This window comes from Balaenoptera musculus, chromosome 11, assembly GCF_009873245.2.
Source record: "Balaenoptera musculus isolate JJ_BM4_2016_0621 chromosome 11, mBalMus1.pri.v3, whole genome shotgun sequence".
NCBI lineage: Eukaryota > Metazoa > Chordata > Mammalia > Artiodactyla > Balaenopteridae > Balaenoptera > Balaenoptera musculus.
Window position 1 is genome coordinate 65,661,133 of NC_045795.1, and position 18,345 is coordinate 65,679,477.

Here is an 18,345-nt window from a genome sequence, read left to right on the forward strand (position 1 = left end):
GGGTCTTCATGGAAGAGAGTTCTCCAGCCCAGCATGGAGTAAACAGCGTTTTTCATCAGGGCCTGGCAGATACCGGATCAGCGCTCAGCTACCGATTCCTGGGGCTGCTTCTCTCCAGGCAGAGGCAATAAGTGTGAGAGGTGCATCCCAGGCTTTCCTGAGCCTCAGACACTCCCAGCAGTGCCCACGTCCCCCAACCCCACCCAGCACTGGAGGATCCTGCTCTCTCCTACAGGTGCAGGGAGTTAGTTCATGAAACGGCACCAGAGGTGGACCCGGGACCTCATGGGCTGCACCAAGGGAGTGACGGATGAAGCCACTGTCCCAGAAAGTTCTCAGGATTTGAAATGGGGCTGTGTCTAGAACCCTCAGGTGTGACCCCCTAGAGAGCCTATGGATCCCTGAGGAAATTCTCTGAAAGGCTGGGGCTTCGGCATAAGGGGAATCTCAGACCAGATTCATGGTCCCCTATCAAAGCAGGTCGGTCTACCCCATGCTTGCCCTCCAGGTGCCAGACAACAGCGACACCAGTGGGCAATCAGGAGGATGTGAGTCATCTGCTGCTTCCTCAGCCCCAGCTTCCATCCTGGCCTTCCTCCAGCCTTTGTTGGCACCTGCTGGGCCCCAGCCCCACTGGAGATGAGGAGAGGAACTGACACCCTCTCTCCACAGCTCATGATGGCAATGCTGGACTCCCAAAGCCCTGGGAGAAACCTGTGCTCACCCCATCCCACCCTAGTGTCACGCCCAGGCCCACCAGGGCCACCAGCAACCTTCTCCTTGGACCAACCATTATTCAGGCCTCCCCCAAGGCAAAGGCAGTCCAGCCTTCATTAGTCCTGGAAACCACTCAGAAAACTCCTGGTCCCCCCAGCCCATCAGGGGGCCTAGAACCTACCGTCCCTTCTTCTCCTTCCTGGTGGCCCAGTCAGGAATTGGAACCCTGAAGTAGTTCCAGCTCCCGACACTCCAGATGGACTTAGGACTATCAAGTGGCTCTGAGAAAAGAGTTCAGAGCTTGGGGGCTGCAGCATCAGGGAGAGGGGGTGCAGCTGTGGCAAGCACCTGCTTAACTGTGTCCCCTCCCTGGACAATCCTGGCCCTGGAGGCCCTTGGCCCAGAAACAGGCCCAAAGCCCCACATTCTGGCTACACAGGAAACCTGACATCCCCTGAGTTTCTTCCATCTCCCTTCTCTGGGACTCCTCTCCTCACTAAGCTTCCCTCCCATCCAGAGACCCCCTTCTCTCTGAGTCCCTCTCTTATGAACAGAGAAGCCCATGGTCCACAAGCTGCAGAGGCCCAGTGGGGAAGGAGCCTCAGTCCAGCTTCAGTGAAGCCTCTGAGCCTTCTTCTCACTCCCCACCCAGCTCCAAGCCCTGGGTGACCCTTAGATCCCAAAGATGAGGTTAGGGCACAAGGACTACCAGTTGGAGGGATGGAGACAGTCCTTTCCAACTGGTACGGAGACCACAGCGGTGGGAGTGCTCCAGGACATTCCACTCACCTCTCTCCCAGCCTCAGGGGTGACACAATGGGGGAGAGAGAGCCCAAGTGTCCCTGGCAGAGCATGCAAGGCTACAACCTCCTCTGTGCCTGCACTCATGGGCATCAGAGGTGCAGGGGTAAACAGGCAGACGGAGTCCATCTCTTCCCCTCTCCAGCTCATAGGGCCCTGATCTTCAGACCCTTGCCCTTGAGCGTGAGAGTCTCCTTTTAAGCTTTACCCCTGTCCTCAGAGTCCTTTGGGTCCCCATATTTGGGCCTCCCTCTGGCCTGAGGTGACAGAGTAGGCAACAGATGTGTAGAAAACCACTAGGCAGCTCCAGTCCCAAGGAGACCCCCACTCTGTTTACCAGGGAGCTCTTGCCTAAACCCAGGATTCCATGCATGACAGGGCAAAGAGCTGGGGACTCAAAATGAAGGGAGCCTACGCCCCTTAGGGTGAGCCAGGGTCTCCCAACTGATGAGATAGACGCCATGGGGGACCTGAGCAAGAGAGAGGAACCAGGACTTCCCTGGTAGCACAGTGGTTAAGACTCCATGCTCCCAATGCAGCGGGCCCGGGTTCAATCCCTGGTCAGGGAACTAGCTCCCACATGCATGCCACAACTAAGAGTTTGCATGCCACAACTAAAGAGCCCACGTGCCGCAACTAAGGAGACTGCCTGATGCAACTAAGACCCGGCATAACCAAATAAATAAATAAATATTTTTTTAAAAAAGAGAGAGAGAGAGAGAGGAACCACCACAGTGCATGTCCCGGGCTCAGTCACCCTGATACTCCAGTTATCCACACCAGCAGAGCCCAGCGGCCCCCTCAGCATTGAGGGCACGGGGGAGGGATAGTACAAGGAGGAAGCTGTTCTCCTTCTCTGGTGGAGCCTGCCCCTCTAGTGGGTATTGTACAGTGGCCTTGACGAGTATAAATAGCCTGAGCAGTCTGCACCTCGAAGCTGGTGCCTTGAAAGTGTGGAGCTGAGGCCTTGCTGCTGGCTCATCTCTTTCAAGGCTGCAAGAGCAATGCTGGCAGGATTGGGGGGAAGGGGAGCAAGTCTCCACGACTTATCAGTGGCGGGGGTGTGGCGGGGGGAGTTGGGGGAAGGCTGCAGGTGGAGCAGGGAGCCCTGGAGTGGGGTTAGGGCCTGGGGAATGGGACAGACAGACTGGGCAATAGGAGAAGCCAACCTGGCTGCTGCATATCTGGGTATTCAACCCACCCCTCTCGGTTCCATCCAAAAGTCCCCAGGACCCTGTAACCTGGATTTGGGCTTGGCCTCCCCTTCCTGTTCTCTGGAGCCTTCTTGCTGACTCAACCCCTTTCCAGCCTCAGGGTCTTTGCAAGTGCTGTTCACTCTGCCAAAAACTCTCTTCCCCCGACCGCTTCTGGCACAGTTCCCACCTGACAAATTCTCAGCAAAAATGTCACCTCCTGGGGTGGTTTCCCTTACCTCTCTATTCATGTGTCTAAGGCTGTCCTCCATTCCCTCAAAGCAGCCTGTCTTTTTCTTTCATAGCATTTACCACAATTTGTAATTAAATATTTATTTGTTCACTTACTGATTTAAGGGCCAGTGGTCACCACCGAGTCCCCTGTGCCCAGCAGCCAGTCACACAGCAGACACTCCATAAATACTCACTGCATCAGGGATCCCCTCAGTGGCCCCCACTGGGGAGTGAGAGACCAATGTGCCTTGCAGCCCTCCTGTGCCCCTGAAGGTTAAGGGGCAGGGACGGGGACAGGGCAGAGGGCAGCCCAGAGGCAGCTTGGGGTTAACTCCCACCGCTATGCAGGTCCAACCCCCCGAGACCTGCCTGGGGCTGAGGTCACGTGGGCCTTGGTGGCTCTGAGAGGGGCTGGGCCACCTATGCTCCTGTGCACTGGTGGGGATGGCGACTATTACAAGGGCATGTCTGCCTTGTCAGAGGCACCAGGGCCCACGTTCACGTAGGCCACAGGCAGCTGCACGTAGTGGTCCCCTCGCAACGTGGCCACCAAGCATTCCACGTCCCCTGCCAGTGCTCCAAAGGTGGGTCGTGCTGCAGGGTCTGCAGCCCAGCAGTGCTGCATTACTGCGTACCTACCGGGTAGAGGAAAACATGAGGGGCACAGTGCACCCCTACCCAGAGATTCTGGGCTATCCACCTGCTGTTAGCCCCCTGGTGGGCCACATGGGATGGACAGCGGGTGACAGGGCCTGGTGCCTTGCATCAGCCAATTAGGGGCAGCTCTTCTTGTTGTGATTGCCTTCCCACCCTGGCAGAGTTCAAATTGCCTCAGGGGTTGAGAGGCTGGACTCCTGTGTCCTGTGACCTGGGCTATGTGATCTTGAGCAAGTTCCTTAACCTGTCTGTGCCTCTGGAGTCTTCTCTGATCACAGAGCTATTGGGGCATAAAGTGAGAGGATGCCTATGAAGTTCTTAGCTTAGGGCCCAGCTCACAAGCTATCATGGTTATCATCACGTCTTCTAGGAAGGAAGCCCAGGTCCAGTGAAATGGGGATTAAAAGCCCTGAGATGTGTGGGGCAGCTCATGGCACCATGGATTCCAAGCAGAGTTTCTCTAGGTTTGTCTGTTGGGTCCTAATACATGACCCTTTATCTTGGAAATGTCATCCCTGCCTTAAATGATACTAAAAGTGACCTACACACAATAATCTCGTGTAATTCTCAGACCTCTGAAGGTGGTACTGTTATCATTCCAACTTTGCAGATGAGGAAACTGAAGCCCAGAGAGAAGGGACTTCCCCTAGTATGGAGGATGCTATGGTATGCCACCCAGTTTCCCCCCTTCATTCTCCCTGTGACTTCTGATGGCTCTTGGCTGAGGCCCCCTCTAGGAACTGCCCTAGGCAGAAAAGAAATGCCTCCTCCAAGCTCACACTCCTTCCACAGGGGCATCTGTAAGCAGTGACGAATGAATGTCTGGAGCAAAGACCTGGGCCCCTTGGTCTCAATTTCAGAAAACTCTGAAGGGCCATCCCAATTCCAGGGGTCCCCAGGGGATGGACTGCAGCCTCTGTTGCATCTGCATCACAGTCCAACTTCTCCTCCTACCTAGTCCTGCTTCCCTCGCCCCCAACCTACCAATAAACCCCCTGCATGTAAACCTCCATCTCAGAATCTGCTTCAGGGAGGCTGACCCGGAGGCAGATAGGCAGTGAAGTTAATTTCCCTTACTTTGAACCAGGTTCATTAGTGAAATAAATAATAAAAAGCAAAATCAAGGCAGGCAGGGCTGTGAGGAAGGGTTACTCATACCCTTCTGGAGCACAAGCTGAGTGAGACAGTAATCATCAACCACCTTTACCTATGACCTGGTTCTTCCTGTTCTAACCTCAAAGACCTCAGCACGGCTAAGGCATGCATGCTGCTTATGAAGTTGAACCACCCGACAGGCACTGATGAAACACAGCTGCTGCCATGCCTCTGGGAACAGGGAATCTGAAACTATATCTAATGAAAAAAAAAATTCTGATCTGGAGACGTGGAGGGAGCTAGTGTGAGAGCTAATGGAACCTTTCCTTGAGGTTAAGTAAGTGGAAAAGATGGAAAACAGCCCCTCTTGGTGGTGTGAGGGGAGAGGAGTGCTGGGAAATCAAATCACTGGCCTCAACCCAGACTCTGAGTTGGGAATGGTGTTACCATGGCAACCGTGATATCCCTCCAGCACCAAGACTCGAACGGTGGTGGAACCACAGATGAGGAAACTGAGGTCCAGAGAGGGTCCCTTTCTAGGTCAACCAGAGAATCAGTCAGAGAGCCAGGCAAGAACTCTGTGTCTCCGGCCCGCTCCTCCCCTCCTTGTCTCTGGGGCCCAGCTCCCTCCCCATTACCATTTCCACATACTCACAGAGAATCAGGGCAATACTCAGGCTGGGGCAGGCGCCGACCCTGGGCCAGGAAGTGCATGAGGTCAAAAGGGTCGATGTGGGGGTACGGTGGGGCACCCCGTGTCAGCAGTTCCCATAAGAGGACGCCAAACGACCACTGTGAGAGGGGACAGGTGAAGGGACTCAGCTCTCGCCCTGGGGGGGACAGGTGGGCCCCCCCAGGTCCTCTACCTCCCAGAGCCCTCTAGCTGGAAATGAGGGGCTCGACCCCCCTGTCAGAGCCCATTCCTCAATACCTCACAAGCATCTTCCCTCTGTCCCCGCCCACCACCAGAGCCATCCAGAGCTGGGGATGGGCAGGGCCTGGATTGTCTGTGAGGAGCCAATGAGTTCACAGCCTCCTCTTGCCCTGACAGCTGCCCAGAGGTGGGCGAATGGGCTGTGGGGCTGCCCAGCGTGGGGATTCCCTGGGCTCATCACCATTCGGAGATCAATGGGCAAGGCCAAGTGTTCTCTGAGGCCATGTGGACTCTGGGGCAGGTGGGGCCTAACCACGTCGGACTTGGTGGTGAATCTGTAGGTCTGCAGGCTCTCTAGCGCCATCCATTTGACAGGTAGGCGAGCATGGCGGCGCTGTTGGACACTGTAGTACTCCTTGTCCAGGACGTCGCGGGCCAGACCAAAGTCAGCCACCTTGACTGTGAATGACTCATCCAGCCTGGGAGGGGAGAATCACACTCAGGACTGGCCCCCACCAGGCCCTGAACCCACCTGTTTCAGGCCCTTACAAGGTTTCTGAGCCACAGTGTCTGACTCAAGTCTGCGTTGGGCAGACAGGAAAACTGAAGCCCAGAGAGGGAAGGACATGCCCAGGGCTGCACAGCAAGGACTGGAGCATGGGCCTTCTCTGAGGCACCTTTAGCTGCACGCCCTGGTGCTCTGCCCCTTGGCTTCACCCCAACCTCACTATGGCTGCTCACATGCAGTTCCGAGCAGCCAGGTCCCGGTGCACAAACTTCTGCTCTGCCAGGTACGCCATGCCGCGGGCCACCTGCAGGCCAAAGCTGATGAGGTCCTTCACTGTGGGGCTCTAGGGGCACAGGTGGGTCAGTAGGCGAGGACGGAGCAGCTCCATCCCCAGCTGTTGCCCAAGCCCCCCAATCCAGGGCCAGCTGAGCACTGACCCGCTGGGGTGAGCGGATGAATTGGAGCAGGTCTCCATGGCGCATATAAGGCAGCAGCACGCGGGGCAGCCCTTCAGGTGGCAGCATGATACCAATGAGAGCCATCACATTTGGGTGGTGCAGACTGCGCATGAGCAGCCCCTCACGCAGGAAGGCCTCCACCTCCTGCACCTCCGTGATGCCTGCAGAGAGGCTGGAGTCAGGCCCAGGGTAGGGAGGCCCTTTACAAGGGTCAGATGGGGAAACAGAGAAGAAAGGTCTCCTGCTCAAGGTCACTCAGCGAAGTGGTAGCACAGCAGGGACGAGTATCCTCCCAGCCTCTGCTCCACTTACGACTCAGCGACTTGATGGCACAGTGGATTTGATTCTGGGCCTCGTCTGTGTATTCTCCATGGTAAACAACTCCAAAATGACCTGATGAGGGAGAGACAGTGAGAGGGGCCCCAGTGCCCAGGGCTCACACCACACGCTCCCACTGGCAACCAGACCTCAGAGCCCCAACTGGCCAACCTGACATTAAAGACAAGCAGCAGCCTCATGATGGCAGAGCCTGCAGCCCTCCCACACCCACTTAATCTGCACCAGAACCCACGGAAGACAGAATTCCTATTTCACAGATGAGCAAATGGAGGCTCAGAGTCCTGCCCAACTATCCCTTGAGCCCCAACCCCACCCGGCCTGGCCCCCATACCTTTGCCAATGACTCGGTCAGTGTGGGTGACTACCCGCTCGTGGGGAATCAGTACATCCTTGACCTCGGCCAGGAGCGCAGAGTTCAGGTCCCCAAGCTGGATGGACTCTTTCCGCAGCAGTGGGACATGGGACCCATCCCCGTTGCCTGAGAAGGATGCTCTGTGGACCTGAATGGTGGAATCCCGGCCATCAATGGCAGGGGCTGCTGAGGAAGAGAGGGAATGAGGCGCTGGTGGAGCAGAGAGTATGGTCCCAGCTTCTAACACCTCCACCATCTCACCAAGGCCATTTCTATAGTCAGAGCTTGAGCGGAGCAGAGGCAGAGGCATGGCTCCAGTGGTGCGGTCCAGGGATGCCAAGTCATCCAGGTTCGGAGAAAGGACTGTGGAAAAATGGCTCCAGGTAGCCAGCCACTCCAAGCTCCTAGAGGCTGACCCCTACCCAGGAGGTGTGGGCAGACCCCTAAGGCCTGGGCAGAGAGAGGATATAGGGACTTGGAGATGTCAGAGTTTGGGGGTGGGGCTGGGTCAGGATGGGAGTGGAGAGCTCACCTAGCTGTTTTCTCTGGTGGTAACTGAAGACCAGTATGGTGGCCAGTACAGCCACAAGCAGGAGCAGGGCCAGTAGGACACCAAGGAGTGTGCTCTGTGGGACCCCTTCCAGACCTGGCCGCACTACCTTGCCCAAGATGTGACACCCATCATCCACGCAGACCTGGGGGCAGGTGGCAGCTCAGGCCCAGCCTGTAGGTCCTCAACCCATGTTTCCCGTAGAGGGCCAGCTGAGCTGCCTACCTGCAGTGGAGCACCGTCCTTGCCAAGTTGCAGGGAGGGGGGAAGGGGGCAGACAATCACATCCCCCCGCAGCTCATGCTGGCAGCTCTCACCACCCACGGTCACGTTCACATCCACACAATCAGCCACAGCGCCCAGCCCAATGTACTGCAGAGACAGTCGTGAGGGCTGGCCATTGCCCCCATCTCTTTCGGGCAGGCTGCAGCCTTAACCCTCCACTGTCCCCACCCCCTATCCCCCCCACTTACCTCAAACTTAATGGCATGCTCCTCAGGCTTCAATGGGACCAGGTCCATGCTGGGTGGGTGGGGTGGGGGCAGGAAGCGAAAGCCAGGCAGTGTGAAGCCAGCAGCTCCATCCCCCTGGGCACTCAGGTTCCCCGTCACCCACCCCTGCGGTCCTCGGACCACGTATTCGGGCAGGCGGCACCAGTGCTGCTCCGGGAGCTGCCCCTCACACTGCTGGGTCCATGCGAGAGTGGTTAGCCCGGTATGCTACCTACAGCCACCCCAGACCCCTCAGCCCAGCATGGGCTGGGGCTGGAACTCAGGGGACTGGTGTGGCCTTCCTCCCTCCTGGCCAGTGCCCACTCGGCAGCTACCAGTGCCCACTCACCCTGTTCTCCACTGCCCTGCGCCCATCATGGAATGACAGCACGAGGTGCCACACTGAAGTCAGATGCTGGCCATGGATGGTGACGTGGGAGCCACTGTGGAGGAGAGCAGGGTGGTGGACTTGGGGTGCTCTCCAAGGCTGGATCCCTCATTCTTAGGAGACCAGAGTGGGCAAGGAGGTGGCACTTACGTGTAGCCACAGTTGGGGCTGATACCCAGCATGATGGGGTCTTCCTGGTAGTGGAAGTTCCAGGAGCCAGGCACTTCGGCGCCCCCCACCTGCAGGCGAATGGGAACGCGGGCGGTAGCAGCCCCGGGGGGTGTGGTACATAAAAGTTGCCCCTCGCTGACCCTGCAGAACAGGGGGATTAGGCTCAGGGGCACCCTCCATGTGATGGCTAGGCCCGACTCCTCCAGGGCCCCGCTGACCCCTCCCAGTTCCTCTGTTGGTCATCTCAACTTGCCCGTACTCCATGGGTCTGTCTGAAGATAGGGTGGTCCCAGAAAGGCCTCCAAGAAGTCAGGGAGGGAACAGGTTCCCCCCCACAACCTTGGCTGCAGCCAGTGGACTCTGTAATGGGCTCTCTTGCCATCCCAAACCACCTCTGGGCTGGAGGGAGCAGCAGACACTTCTTCCTGGACCTGTTCCCTACACTGAGTGACTGAGCCCTCCTCCCCCTGCCCTGTCGGGGATCCAAGCCCCACCTGGTGAGGGCTCCCCTATGTGGGACCCTGTGGCCTCCCATCCCCTTTCCCACTGGCACTTACCGTTTCAGCAGGCACTCAGTCCCATTGACCAGCACAGCCCGGCTGGTGCCAACAGACAGGCCTTGGCCTTCAAGGGTGAGGCAGGTACCCCCTGCCCGTGGACCAAAGAGGGGTTGTACTGCTGTCAGCATGGGTTCCTAAGAGGGCATGGAGGTGGCTTAGCTTGGAGCAGGAGGCACTCCACTCCAAACTCTTCCCTGCCCGAACTGCCCAGCTGGCCAAGGGCACAAACGAGGAAAGGTGGCCTCACCATGAAAGAGAAGCCTCGCAGCATGGAGGTGCCATCTACCCGGAAGTGCTTGCCCAGTGGCATGTTGTTCACAGTGAGGCTGACGTTGGCAGGCCCGGCTTCCTGCGTGCCCAAGGGCTCCAGTTCACACTCAAGCTCCTCTACAAAGTCCTTCCGGGGTACTTGGCTGGGACATCAGGGGAACTCAAGGTCAGGCAGGGGTCACACAGGCCTGGTTGCATGCCCACCACAAATCACAGGTCTCATCTGAGCTTGAAGATAGCATCTCTCTATCCATGGCTTCATCCAGGGTCGGCAGGATCTGACGGGGCAGTGACTAGCTTTGCCATGACTCAACAGACAGGTAGGGCATATGTAGGCTCAAGAAGGGACAGAGATGTCCCCCCAGACAGAAAGCAACCAGAGCTACTACAGCTTGCCTCATACCTCCTTGCCCCATACAAGCAGAGGACAGGGTCTCACAGGGAAGGGGCTGCTTGGTTATCCCCATCAGGGATAGAAAGGGCAGGGACCAAGTCGTACCGGAGGTTTGAGTTGCCTTTGAGCAGCAGTCGGCAGGGACTTTGACCCACAGTGACCTGATGGGTGCCCTCAGGCACCAGACCAGGAGGATGCAGGTAGAAGTTGGAGCCACACAGGGTCAGTCTCGTGCTGCCCCTTAGGGGTCCACTGTGGGGGCTGAACTGAGAGGGGAGGAGAAGATAGCCTGAGTCCCTTTATGGGTCAGGACTCTCAGCCCTGTCTGCTTTCCCCTAAATTTTCTGCCACACTCCTTGCCTGCCCCACACTCCAGTCACTCTAGGTCACTTGCTTGTCCTCACTCAATACTTTTCTGCCTCTAAGTCTTTGCATGTGCCATCCCCTCTGCCAAGAATACCCTCCTTGGGACTTCCCTGGCGGCGCAGTGGTTAAGAATCCGCCTGCCAATTCGGGAGACACGGGTTCAATCCCTGGTCCGGGAAGATCCCACACGCCTCGGAGCAGCTAAGCCCGTGCACCACAACTCCTGAGCCTGCGCTCTAGAGCCCGCGAGCCACAACTACTGAAGCCCACGTGCCCTGGAGCCCATGCTCCGCAACAAGAGAAACCACCGCGATGAGAAGCACATGCACCGAAATGAAGAGTAGCCCCCGCTCACCGCAACTAGAGAAAGCCCGTGCGCAGCAACGAAGACCCAATGCAGCCAAAATAAGTAAATAAATAAATTTATTAAAAATAAAAAAAAAGAATGTCCTCCCTGTAAATACTGAAGATATCCCAGGCCTGAGGAAGATCATGGTTAAGACCTGCTGACCCCCACCCCAGGCCCAGTTTGTCCCACACTTACCTGTGCCCTGCCAGGCAAGCCATACCTTAGTAAGCTCGGGTGGGCAATGGTCCTGTTGCCAGGAGCCAGGACACTCCTTCTGCCGGCCACACATGCCCCCACACCATCCACAGCCCATGAAACGCTGTGCCCGCAGGCAACGCCCACAGGTGAGGAAGTGGCGGCAGCCAGGGCCCTGGATAGGTACCTGGAAAACCTTGGACAGACAGGTGGCTCAGGGGTGGCTGAAGGCGGAGACTAAGCCCCTTAGACTCCCTGGTCCTACTGTAGATCAGGGTGGGGGGACCTGTGTGTCAATGCCTCCTTGGATCTGATGGAGAAGCTGTGCTCCCAACAGCCCAGCCCCGGGCCCTACCCTGCCCACCTTACCTGGTCCCCAGAGGCAAAGAGCAGGTGGTCCCCAAGGCGACTGACATCCCGATGCACAGGCTGCCCATTGCTGCCCAGTGAGAAGTTGGACACGTACAGCAAGTAGTTGAGAGACCTGGCCAGCTCCACCTGGGACAGGTCGGCTGTGAGCAAAATGGGGACAGGGATCCCGGGACAAGGGGCCGTGGAGATGAGGGACCTACCTGCAGGATGCGCCCGTCGGCTGTGCCCATGTGGGCCACTGTGACATTGTCGAGACGTGTCACGTGCAATGCAGTGACCTGCGCTGGTCCTAACAGCCCGTTGAATAGGTCCACCCGTAAGAGGCTGCTGCTGACCAGCAGAGGGAAGTGGCGGCAGCTGGTTTTGGGGCTGGGAGCCACCAGGCCAGGCTGGGGAGGGTCAGGGCAGGAGTCAGGACTCATCTCCATGAACTGACCCCTTGGGGTTTCTGTCAGTGACCACAGCAGCCTAAACTCCCACCCCTCACCTGGCCTGGCTGGAGAAGGCCCCAGTCCCGCCAGTTACCCCACCGCCTCCATGGGGCTCTCAGATGTAGCAAGGCCAGGGAAGAAGGCCAAGGCTGGAACAGTGGCTCCCCCTACACCTTGCCCTACCCTGCCATGGCCATTCTGATAATGAGTTACTGAGTTTTACAGAGCCAACCCCATTCTGTCCTCACAGCCACGCTGTAGAGTGGGTTGTCTCATCACCCCCATTTTACAGATAAGGAAACTGGCTCAGAGAGGTTTGTTCACCTGTCAAAGGCCTTATCGCCTCTCAGGAGACGAGCCAGGTCGGAAGTCTGAGTTCCTGACCAGAATCCTCTCCTGCCCCCTGCTGGTCCTGCCCTGCACTTCAACAAACCCTGTCCCCTCTTCAGGCTTCAGTCTCTCCACCTGCTCACGGGGCTGAACTCTGAGGTTAACTGGCCAGCACGGGGTTGGTAACGTCGTCTTTCTCCCTGAGACGCCAAAGGTCTTCCTGTACCTCCAGCTGCTACCTGTACCTCATTCAGGGTACAGGAGGGATAAACCAAGGCCTGAAGGCCCGGGTAACAGGAGACACTAATTTCTCCCCTGCTCTTAGCAGGAGGGTGTTTGGGGGACACTCAGTGCCCCAGTGCAGAGCTGTGGAAGCTTCTGGGAAACCAGGCAGTGAGGGTATGGATGCAGGGTATTGGAGCTGGGTGCAAGGTGCAGGCAGGGCTCTGTGGCCCAGTAGCTTGGGACCCTCCCTTGCCAGCCCTAAGGGTACTCCTCAAAGCTGATGGGAGGCCCCTATCAGACTAAGTATGCTTAACCCAGTCCTGAGACCTCAGTGCTGATTATAAGTCTTGGGAACAAGACCTCAGCATAGAGCTGAGCCCTGACTCCACACACTGGGTCTATAGGGTGGGTGGGTGGGGACTGGTACTCTGTCCTCACTGGAGGTGAGTAAAAGTCCTGGCCCTAGCAGGAAGCCAGCCAGGTGTTTTCAGTATGACTCAGGGACAGGTGGGGCTGTGGGGTGGAAAAGAGGCCCTACCCTGGTCAGAGCTGCACCGCTGCCTGTTTGCCCCTGGGCTCCAGGGCTTTAGCTCTGGATTTCCAGGCTTGTCTGGATTTCCAGGCTCCAGCCTCCTGAAAAGACTTAAGTATCCAGTGCCCCATAGAGGAGGGTGACTCCGCCAGACTCAAACCCCATCTGAACCCATGGAGGGCAGGTACCAGCTCTGAGCCCCTCAGGCTTCGTGAAGGCAGCCAAGATGAGCACACAGTGGCTTTCTTCCTGGAGGCTGCATGCCCAGTCACTGGACAAACACTGTACAGGCTGGTTCACACACTGCCTGGGGTCCTAGCCAGCCTGTGGGCAGGGCCTGAGATTAGTCCTTTTGGAGCCTTGCACTGCCAAGTCGTGCTGGGTGTCTTCTGATCCCCTGACCACTAGCCAAGTCAGGGAGAGGTTCTGACTCCCCAGAAAGAAGGAGAGGAGGGCAGTCAGGGCTGCCCAGATCCAGACTAGGGATCTCAACCCCTAGGGCCTCCTCAACCCAGAGGGAGTCAGTTGAAGGAGGGAGGCAGAAGATCCCCCCACCCCTCATTGTGTGTAAATTCTCTCCCACCACTGGGGCATCAATCAGAGCGAAAGGAGTCAGTGAAGAATGTCACAGCAGGGCCAGAGCCACTGGGCAGCCAAAGACTCAGAGAGCAGTGACTGTGGGTTAGCTCCCTGAAAGGCCACTTGTCCAATGCCATTTGTTTGTTCATTCACCCCATTTCCTTGGCTTAATCTCTTGTAATGTAGGGTGGGACTGTTTCAATGGCTTCAAGGGATAAGTTTTGGGTTTGTCCTCAGGGAAGCATTTGAAGGAACGTCCTCTTAGTCTCTGCTCTGGCTCCCTGACACCATGGCTGAAGAGGACCTGGGTAGGGTCTGCAGGAAGGAGCACCTAGTTCAGCATAGGCCGGGAGACCTCCTGCCTGGGGTGAAAAGGGCCCCAACTACGGTGAAAGTCTGGGACTCCTACGTGGTGAACCAAATCCAACCAGCCCCTCCTAGGCCTTTATTCATCCCCAGATGTTTAGTTGCTTGCACAAGACCTGGGTGAGCCTCCTGGAATTTACTAGAGCCAAGCCACCCTCTCACTATGTCCTGAATCCTCCCCCAATCACCCCATGGAGAACAATCAGGGATGAGTGGGTCAGGAAACCCCAAGGCATGCAGGCTCCCTGACAAGCCCCCAACTTCCAAGGCCCGGAAGGCTCTCTGCAACGGGTGGAGGGGAGCATTCTCTGACAACTCCTGCCCCACCCTCTTGAGAAAGCAGAGCAAAACAAGTATTCCCACAGGGAAAGCGAAAACGTGTTGGTGAGTAGATGTGAGTCTGGGTGAATTTGTGAGTATCTGCCTGTGGGGGGGAGGGCGCTGTTTTTTTGTGTATCCCTAAGGGTATATGTGGTGGGCAGGTAGGAAGGGACAACCATCATTGTACCCAGAGTTTGGAAGTGTGCCTGGTAGAGAGACAGTTATGATGTAATCCAATTTTCACATAACAAGGGAAATTACCTAAAAAAGCAAGGGGCCACGGTAAGTGAGAGGGTGAAAGAACAAAATGGTGTAGCAACGGGGTCTAGCCTGGCTGGGAGATGAGCTTCCAGTGTGGCCTTTGTTTGGCTGAGTCCCTCACACCACCCCCTAAGAAATTGGGTGGGAGAGAAAACTTCTCCCTGCCTGCCCTCCCCGTCCCAGACCCTCTCAGTGCTGGAAGAGAAGCATGTGCACACTGCTCACAAGTGAGGGCCCTTTCTTTCTGCTCACCGGGTCAGGGCAAAAACTGGGCAACTGGAAGAAGTCGAGGCCTCGCCGGAGGCCAGGGTGGACAGGAGGCTCACAACAGCGCTCCACACCCTGCTCGATGAGAGTGTCCAGCAAGTCTACAGGGAACGCACAGACGACAGAGTTGGGATCCACACCTGGGCCGCTGTCTCTGCTAGCTGAGAAGACCCCGAATAGCACTTCCTGGCCCTCGGCTATGCTCAGCTCAGTGGCCAGTCGCCCGCCCACTGGAGCAGCGTGGGCCGCCCGCAGCACCGGGTAGGGATGCGCGCCCTCATGGGCCGCGCGTCGCCGGCGTTTAGGTGCAAAACGGCAGTCGAGGACCAGCTCGCGGTAGTCGGCCAGGTCAGTCTCGACAGCGCTGAGCCGTGCCAGGCGCGTGTGTAAGGCGCCAGGAGCGTCTACCACGTTGGCTGGCTGCACAGTCAGGAAATAGACGAAGGCTCCTGCACGGAAACTGTACACGTATTCGATGTGGTAGGAAGCCAGGTGCTCAGGCACCACTGACAGTGCTGCAAAGCCTGGTGCAAATCCTGAGGCGTCGGCCTTGAGGCGCCGGATGGACACTGAGCGTGGGCTGAAGCTGGCGGCCACCGCCGAGTCCAGTGAGGATGCCACGTAGAAGTAGGAGGCATGGCCCTGCTCAACCACGGTCACGAGGGTGCCCAGCGGGCTGGCCACACAGTCGGGACAGTCCTCCGGATGATTGTGGTGTGCCGAGAAAAGGCAGACTGGTGGCGCCAGGTGCAGGGCTGTCCCGCCGGGCTCTATCTCATGCAGGAAGCAGCGTCCCCGAAGGCTAGAGCCACAACTGATCAGTGCGGGCAGCACCGGCTCCAGCACCAGAACCTGCGCATCTGTGTCTCCCGGTGGGCCGTGGGGGCCTGGGCCACAGGCTGCACATGTCTGGCAGCCAGGGGCCCCAGCAGGGCCTGTGGCCAGGCTCTCAACTGGCTGCAGATCAGGCCCAAGCACATGCAGGCGATTGCGTGTGGCCACGAACACGGCACTCCCTTCCCTGCCGCCCTCGTAGGTTGCCACAGCCTGTACCGGCCGGCCGGCCGAGAAGCTGGGTACCAAGTACTCCACGTCAAAGTCGCGGGAGGCAGCATAGGGGATGCGCGGGCACTGCCAGGACCCTCCCGTCTTGGGCACCGCTGGTAGCTGCGGCAGCGGCAGCAGCAGCAGTAGTAACAGGAAGGGTTGCAATGGCGGCGGGTGGAGCTCCATCGAGGCCCAGATGGGGCCCCGCGGAGGTTCCTGCAGGCCCGGGCCTGGCTGGGAGCCGACGAGAAGTCTGGGTTCGGTCGAGCGCCGGTCCTGGGAGCCCTGGAGCACCGACCACACCGGGACTCCTGAGATGCCCACCGCCTTCTCCTGCCCTCGGGTCTGAGCACCTGGCGCGGGCGGACACACACGCAGAGAGGTCGCCCCACCTGTTGCCCCAGCTGCCGTTCCCAGCCGGTGCTTGGAGCAAAGTCTGTCTGAGTGCCAGGGGTGGGGCGGGCGGGGCCAGGGTGTGGGGGGCGGGGCTGTGGGCGGGGCCTGCTCTATGCCTGGCCTAGCCCAGCCCTTCTGCCTGTTCGACTTTCCCGGCCCTCGGAAGCCTGGGTCCTACACCTACACTTGGTCCCCTTTTTCTCAGTGGCCTGTGGGTGGGTGTGCATGGAGTGGCCTGGAGAGAGGTTAAGTAGATCTGAGCTGTCCTGTCCCGCCCCCCACGACCGACTGGGCAAAGTGAGGGTGGGTATTGCTCCAGCGCATTTGAGGACCACCTGGCCTATTTCTTCTCTTAGCGCCAGGATACAGCAACATCCTCAGACACTCGTTCCGGGCAGGGCCTGGGGGACCCACCGTGTGGGGAACAGAGGCCAGGAATGTGTGGAGAACCAGAGGGGAGGTGTGGAGAGACCCCAGGAGTGGCACTAGCCTCTGTGGGCAGGGACTATCCCTCTGTGGGCCTGCCCTGGGCTGACAGTGACAGGATGGTGTCAGGATGGTGCATTGCATCCCGCCTGCCCGGGGCAGGTGGGATTTATAAGATGGGGCTAGCCCTGTTGGCTGGACGTTAGAGTCAGAGGAGAAGCAACTTATGTGGAGGCCCAATCCTAGCTCTGGTCTGTCCACTGCTGCCTCAGTAGGTGGAAGCTGTAGGATGGGGACAATAAAACACAAAATGTTGGCCTTCATTCCTGGCTCTGCTCCAGGGCCTCCCTGATATGAGGGAAACATGGGCTTTGGCTCTCAGGGCACCTCTAACCTGCTCTGTAAGCCATGCTGGGCCTCAGCCTCTCAGTCTCTGAAATGAGGGTGTAGTTCTAACTAGGTGGTTACCCAGAGTTCTCTCTCCAGGCTGTGATATGTGCGGGGCAGGGGTAGGGGAGTCAACTAGGTCTGCTCTTGCCATCTCTCAGCATCTGCTCCTTGGTAACTGGCTCCCCCCAACACTGGAAGGGGGCCCTGGGGGACATCCTTAGCCTGACATCCCCTTCAGTCAGGTGAGCCTGGACCCTGGAGGGAGGGAAAGCATCACAGGGTGGCCCAAGGCTGAGGTCTGAGGGACCTGTGAACTGTGAGTCCCAGAGCTTTGGAGGGTAACGGGTGGGGGTGGGGAGAGGAGCCTTCAGCCCAACAGGATTCATCCTGACCTTACGAGTATCTCCTCTACTCACCATCCAGCCCAAACTCCTTGTTCTTCCTTCCAGGAACACCCTTTTCCCTTCCTTCTCTTGCAACTTAGGTGGCATCTCCTCCAGGAAGCCTACCTGATCCAGGCGGTGACAAGTCCATTTTGTGGGTCCCACAGACCCTGTGCTACACCTACCCCAGCACAGTTTACTCTGGATACCTGACTCCCCCACCCATCCCCCATTCCTAATGCTGGACTCCCCTACCCCTTCCAGGCTGGAGCTTAATGAGCATCTGGTGACAGGGTGGAAACAGCACCGGGGGCGGGGGCGGCCACACCCAGTGCTGGGAGGATACCATGCCTGAGGCAACATAAAAGGCACTCCCTTCGCTAACCAGAATTGGCCCGGAAATGAATAAACACACATCAGAAATTATGGCACCATTCCTGTGTTCCTCAGTCAACATGTCTAAAGATAGTCATGCAGGGCAAAACTGATAGGAAACATTCCCTGCCCGGCGCTGAGACATGGGTTCTTGTGACCCCTATTCTGCCTCAGGACATTGGGAGAGACTTCTAGGGGTTGGGAGGAAACTTGAGGGGTCCTCCCCGTTCACCTGTTTTGGGGGTGGGTGTGCAGCAGTCAACAGTTGGTTCTCTGCTGCCATCATGTGGCCAAGCTGTTGGCTGCCCCCAGGCTGGCATCTCCTCTGAGGTAGCCTTGGTCTTTGACAGCAGGCATCCAGAGTGCCCCTTCCTCCCTCCTCATCTGCTTGGTCTGTTGGGGGGGGGGGCAGGCAAGCCATGTGGGGGAAGTCAGCTAATGGAGCCTTGCAGTGCCGAATACAAGCGCTTTCTCAAGGTGAATTCACAAGGCCTGGCCCACGTTCAGCTAAGGACCTACCCCACTGCCCTTGCATTTGTCACCTTGAAGGAGTGCTAGCCACTTTGCTCTCTTTGGGCTCTCACTCCCCTCTGAACACTACTCCAGAGAACTAGTGCCAGCCTCTTTCTCCAACGCAAAGAAATCATCCTAGTGACAGCAGGGGGACCTCTGTAACCACAGT

General features: G+C 57.8%; 1 protein-coding gene across 3 annotated transcripts; it reads right to left on the reverse strand.

Annotated features, from left to right (window-relative positions):
* Positions 1 to 3,261: 3,261 nt before the first annotated feature.
* MST1R (macrophage stimulating 1 receptor) lies at positions 3,262 to 16,055 on the reverse strand. Of its 3 annotated transcripts, XM_036869379.1 has the most exons (20): positions 14,632 to 16,055; positions 11,535 to 11,723; positions 11,332 to 11,460; positions 10,988 to 11,158; positions 10,158 to 10,318; positions 9,636 to 9,801; positions 9,386 to 9,522; positions 8,808 to 8,969; positions 8,619 to 8,712; positions 8,252 to 8,461; positions 8,004 to 8,150; positions 7,761 to 7,923; positions 7,490 to 7,591; positions 7,208 to 7,414; positions 6,850 to 6,930; positions 6,517 to 6,698; positions 6,313 to 6,422; positions 5,885 to 6,050; positions 5,353 to 5,489; positions 3,262 to 3,580 (listed from the first exon to the last, which is right to left on the reverse strand). In XM_036869379.1, the coding sequence occupies exons 1-20, from the start codon at positions 15,877 to 15,879 to the stop codon at positions 3,400 to 3,402; spliced, it is 4,143 nt and encodes a 1,380-aa protein (XP_036725274.1). In that variant the 5' UTR covers positions 15,880 to 16,055; the 3' UTR covers positions 3,262 to 3,399. The 3 variants fall into 3 exon arrangements, with proteins under 3 accessions (XP_036725274.1, XP_036725275.1, XP_036725276.1); XM_036869380.1 differs by lacking the exon at positions 8,004 to 8,150; XM_036869381.1 differs by lacking the exons at positions 11,332 to 11,460; positions 11,535 to 11,723.
* Positions 16,056 to 18,345: the final 2,290 nt, after the last annotated feature.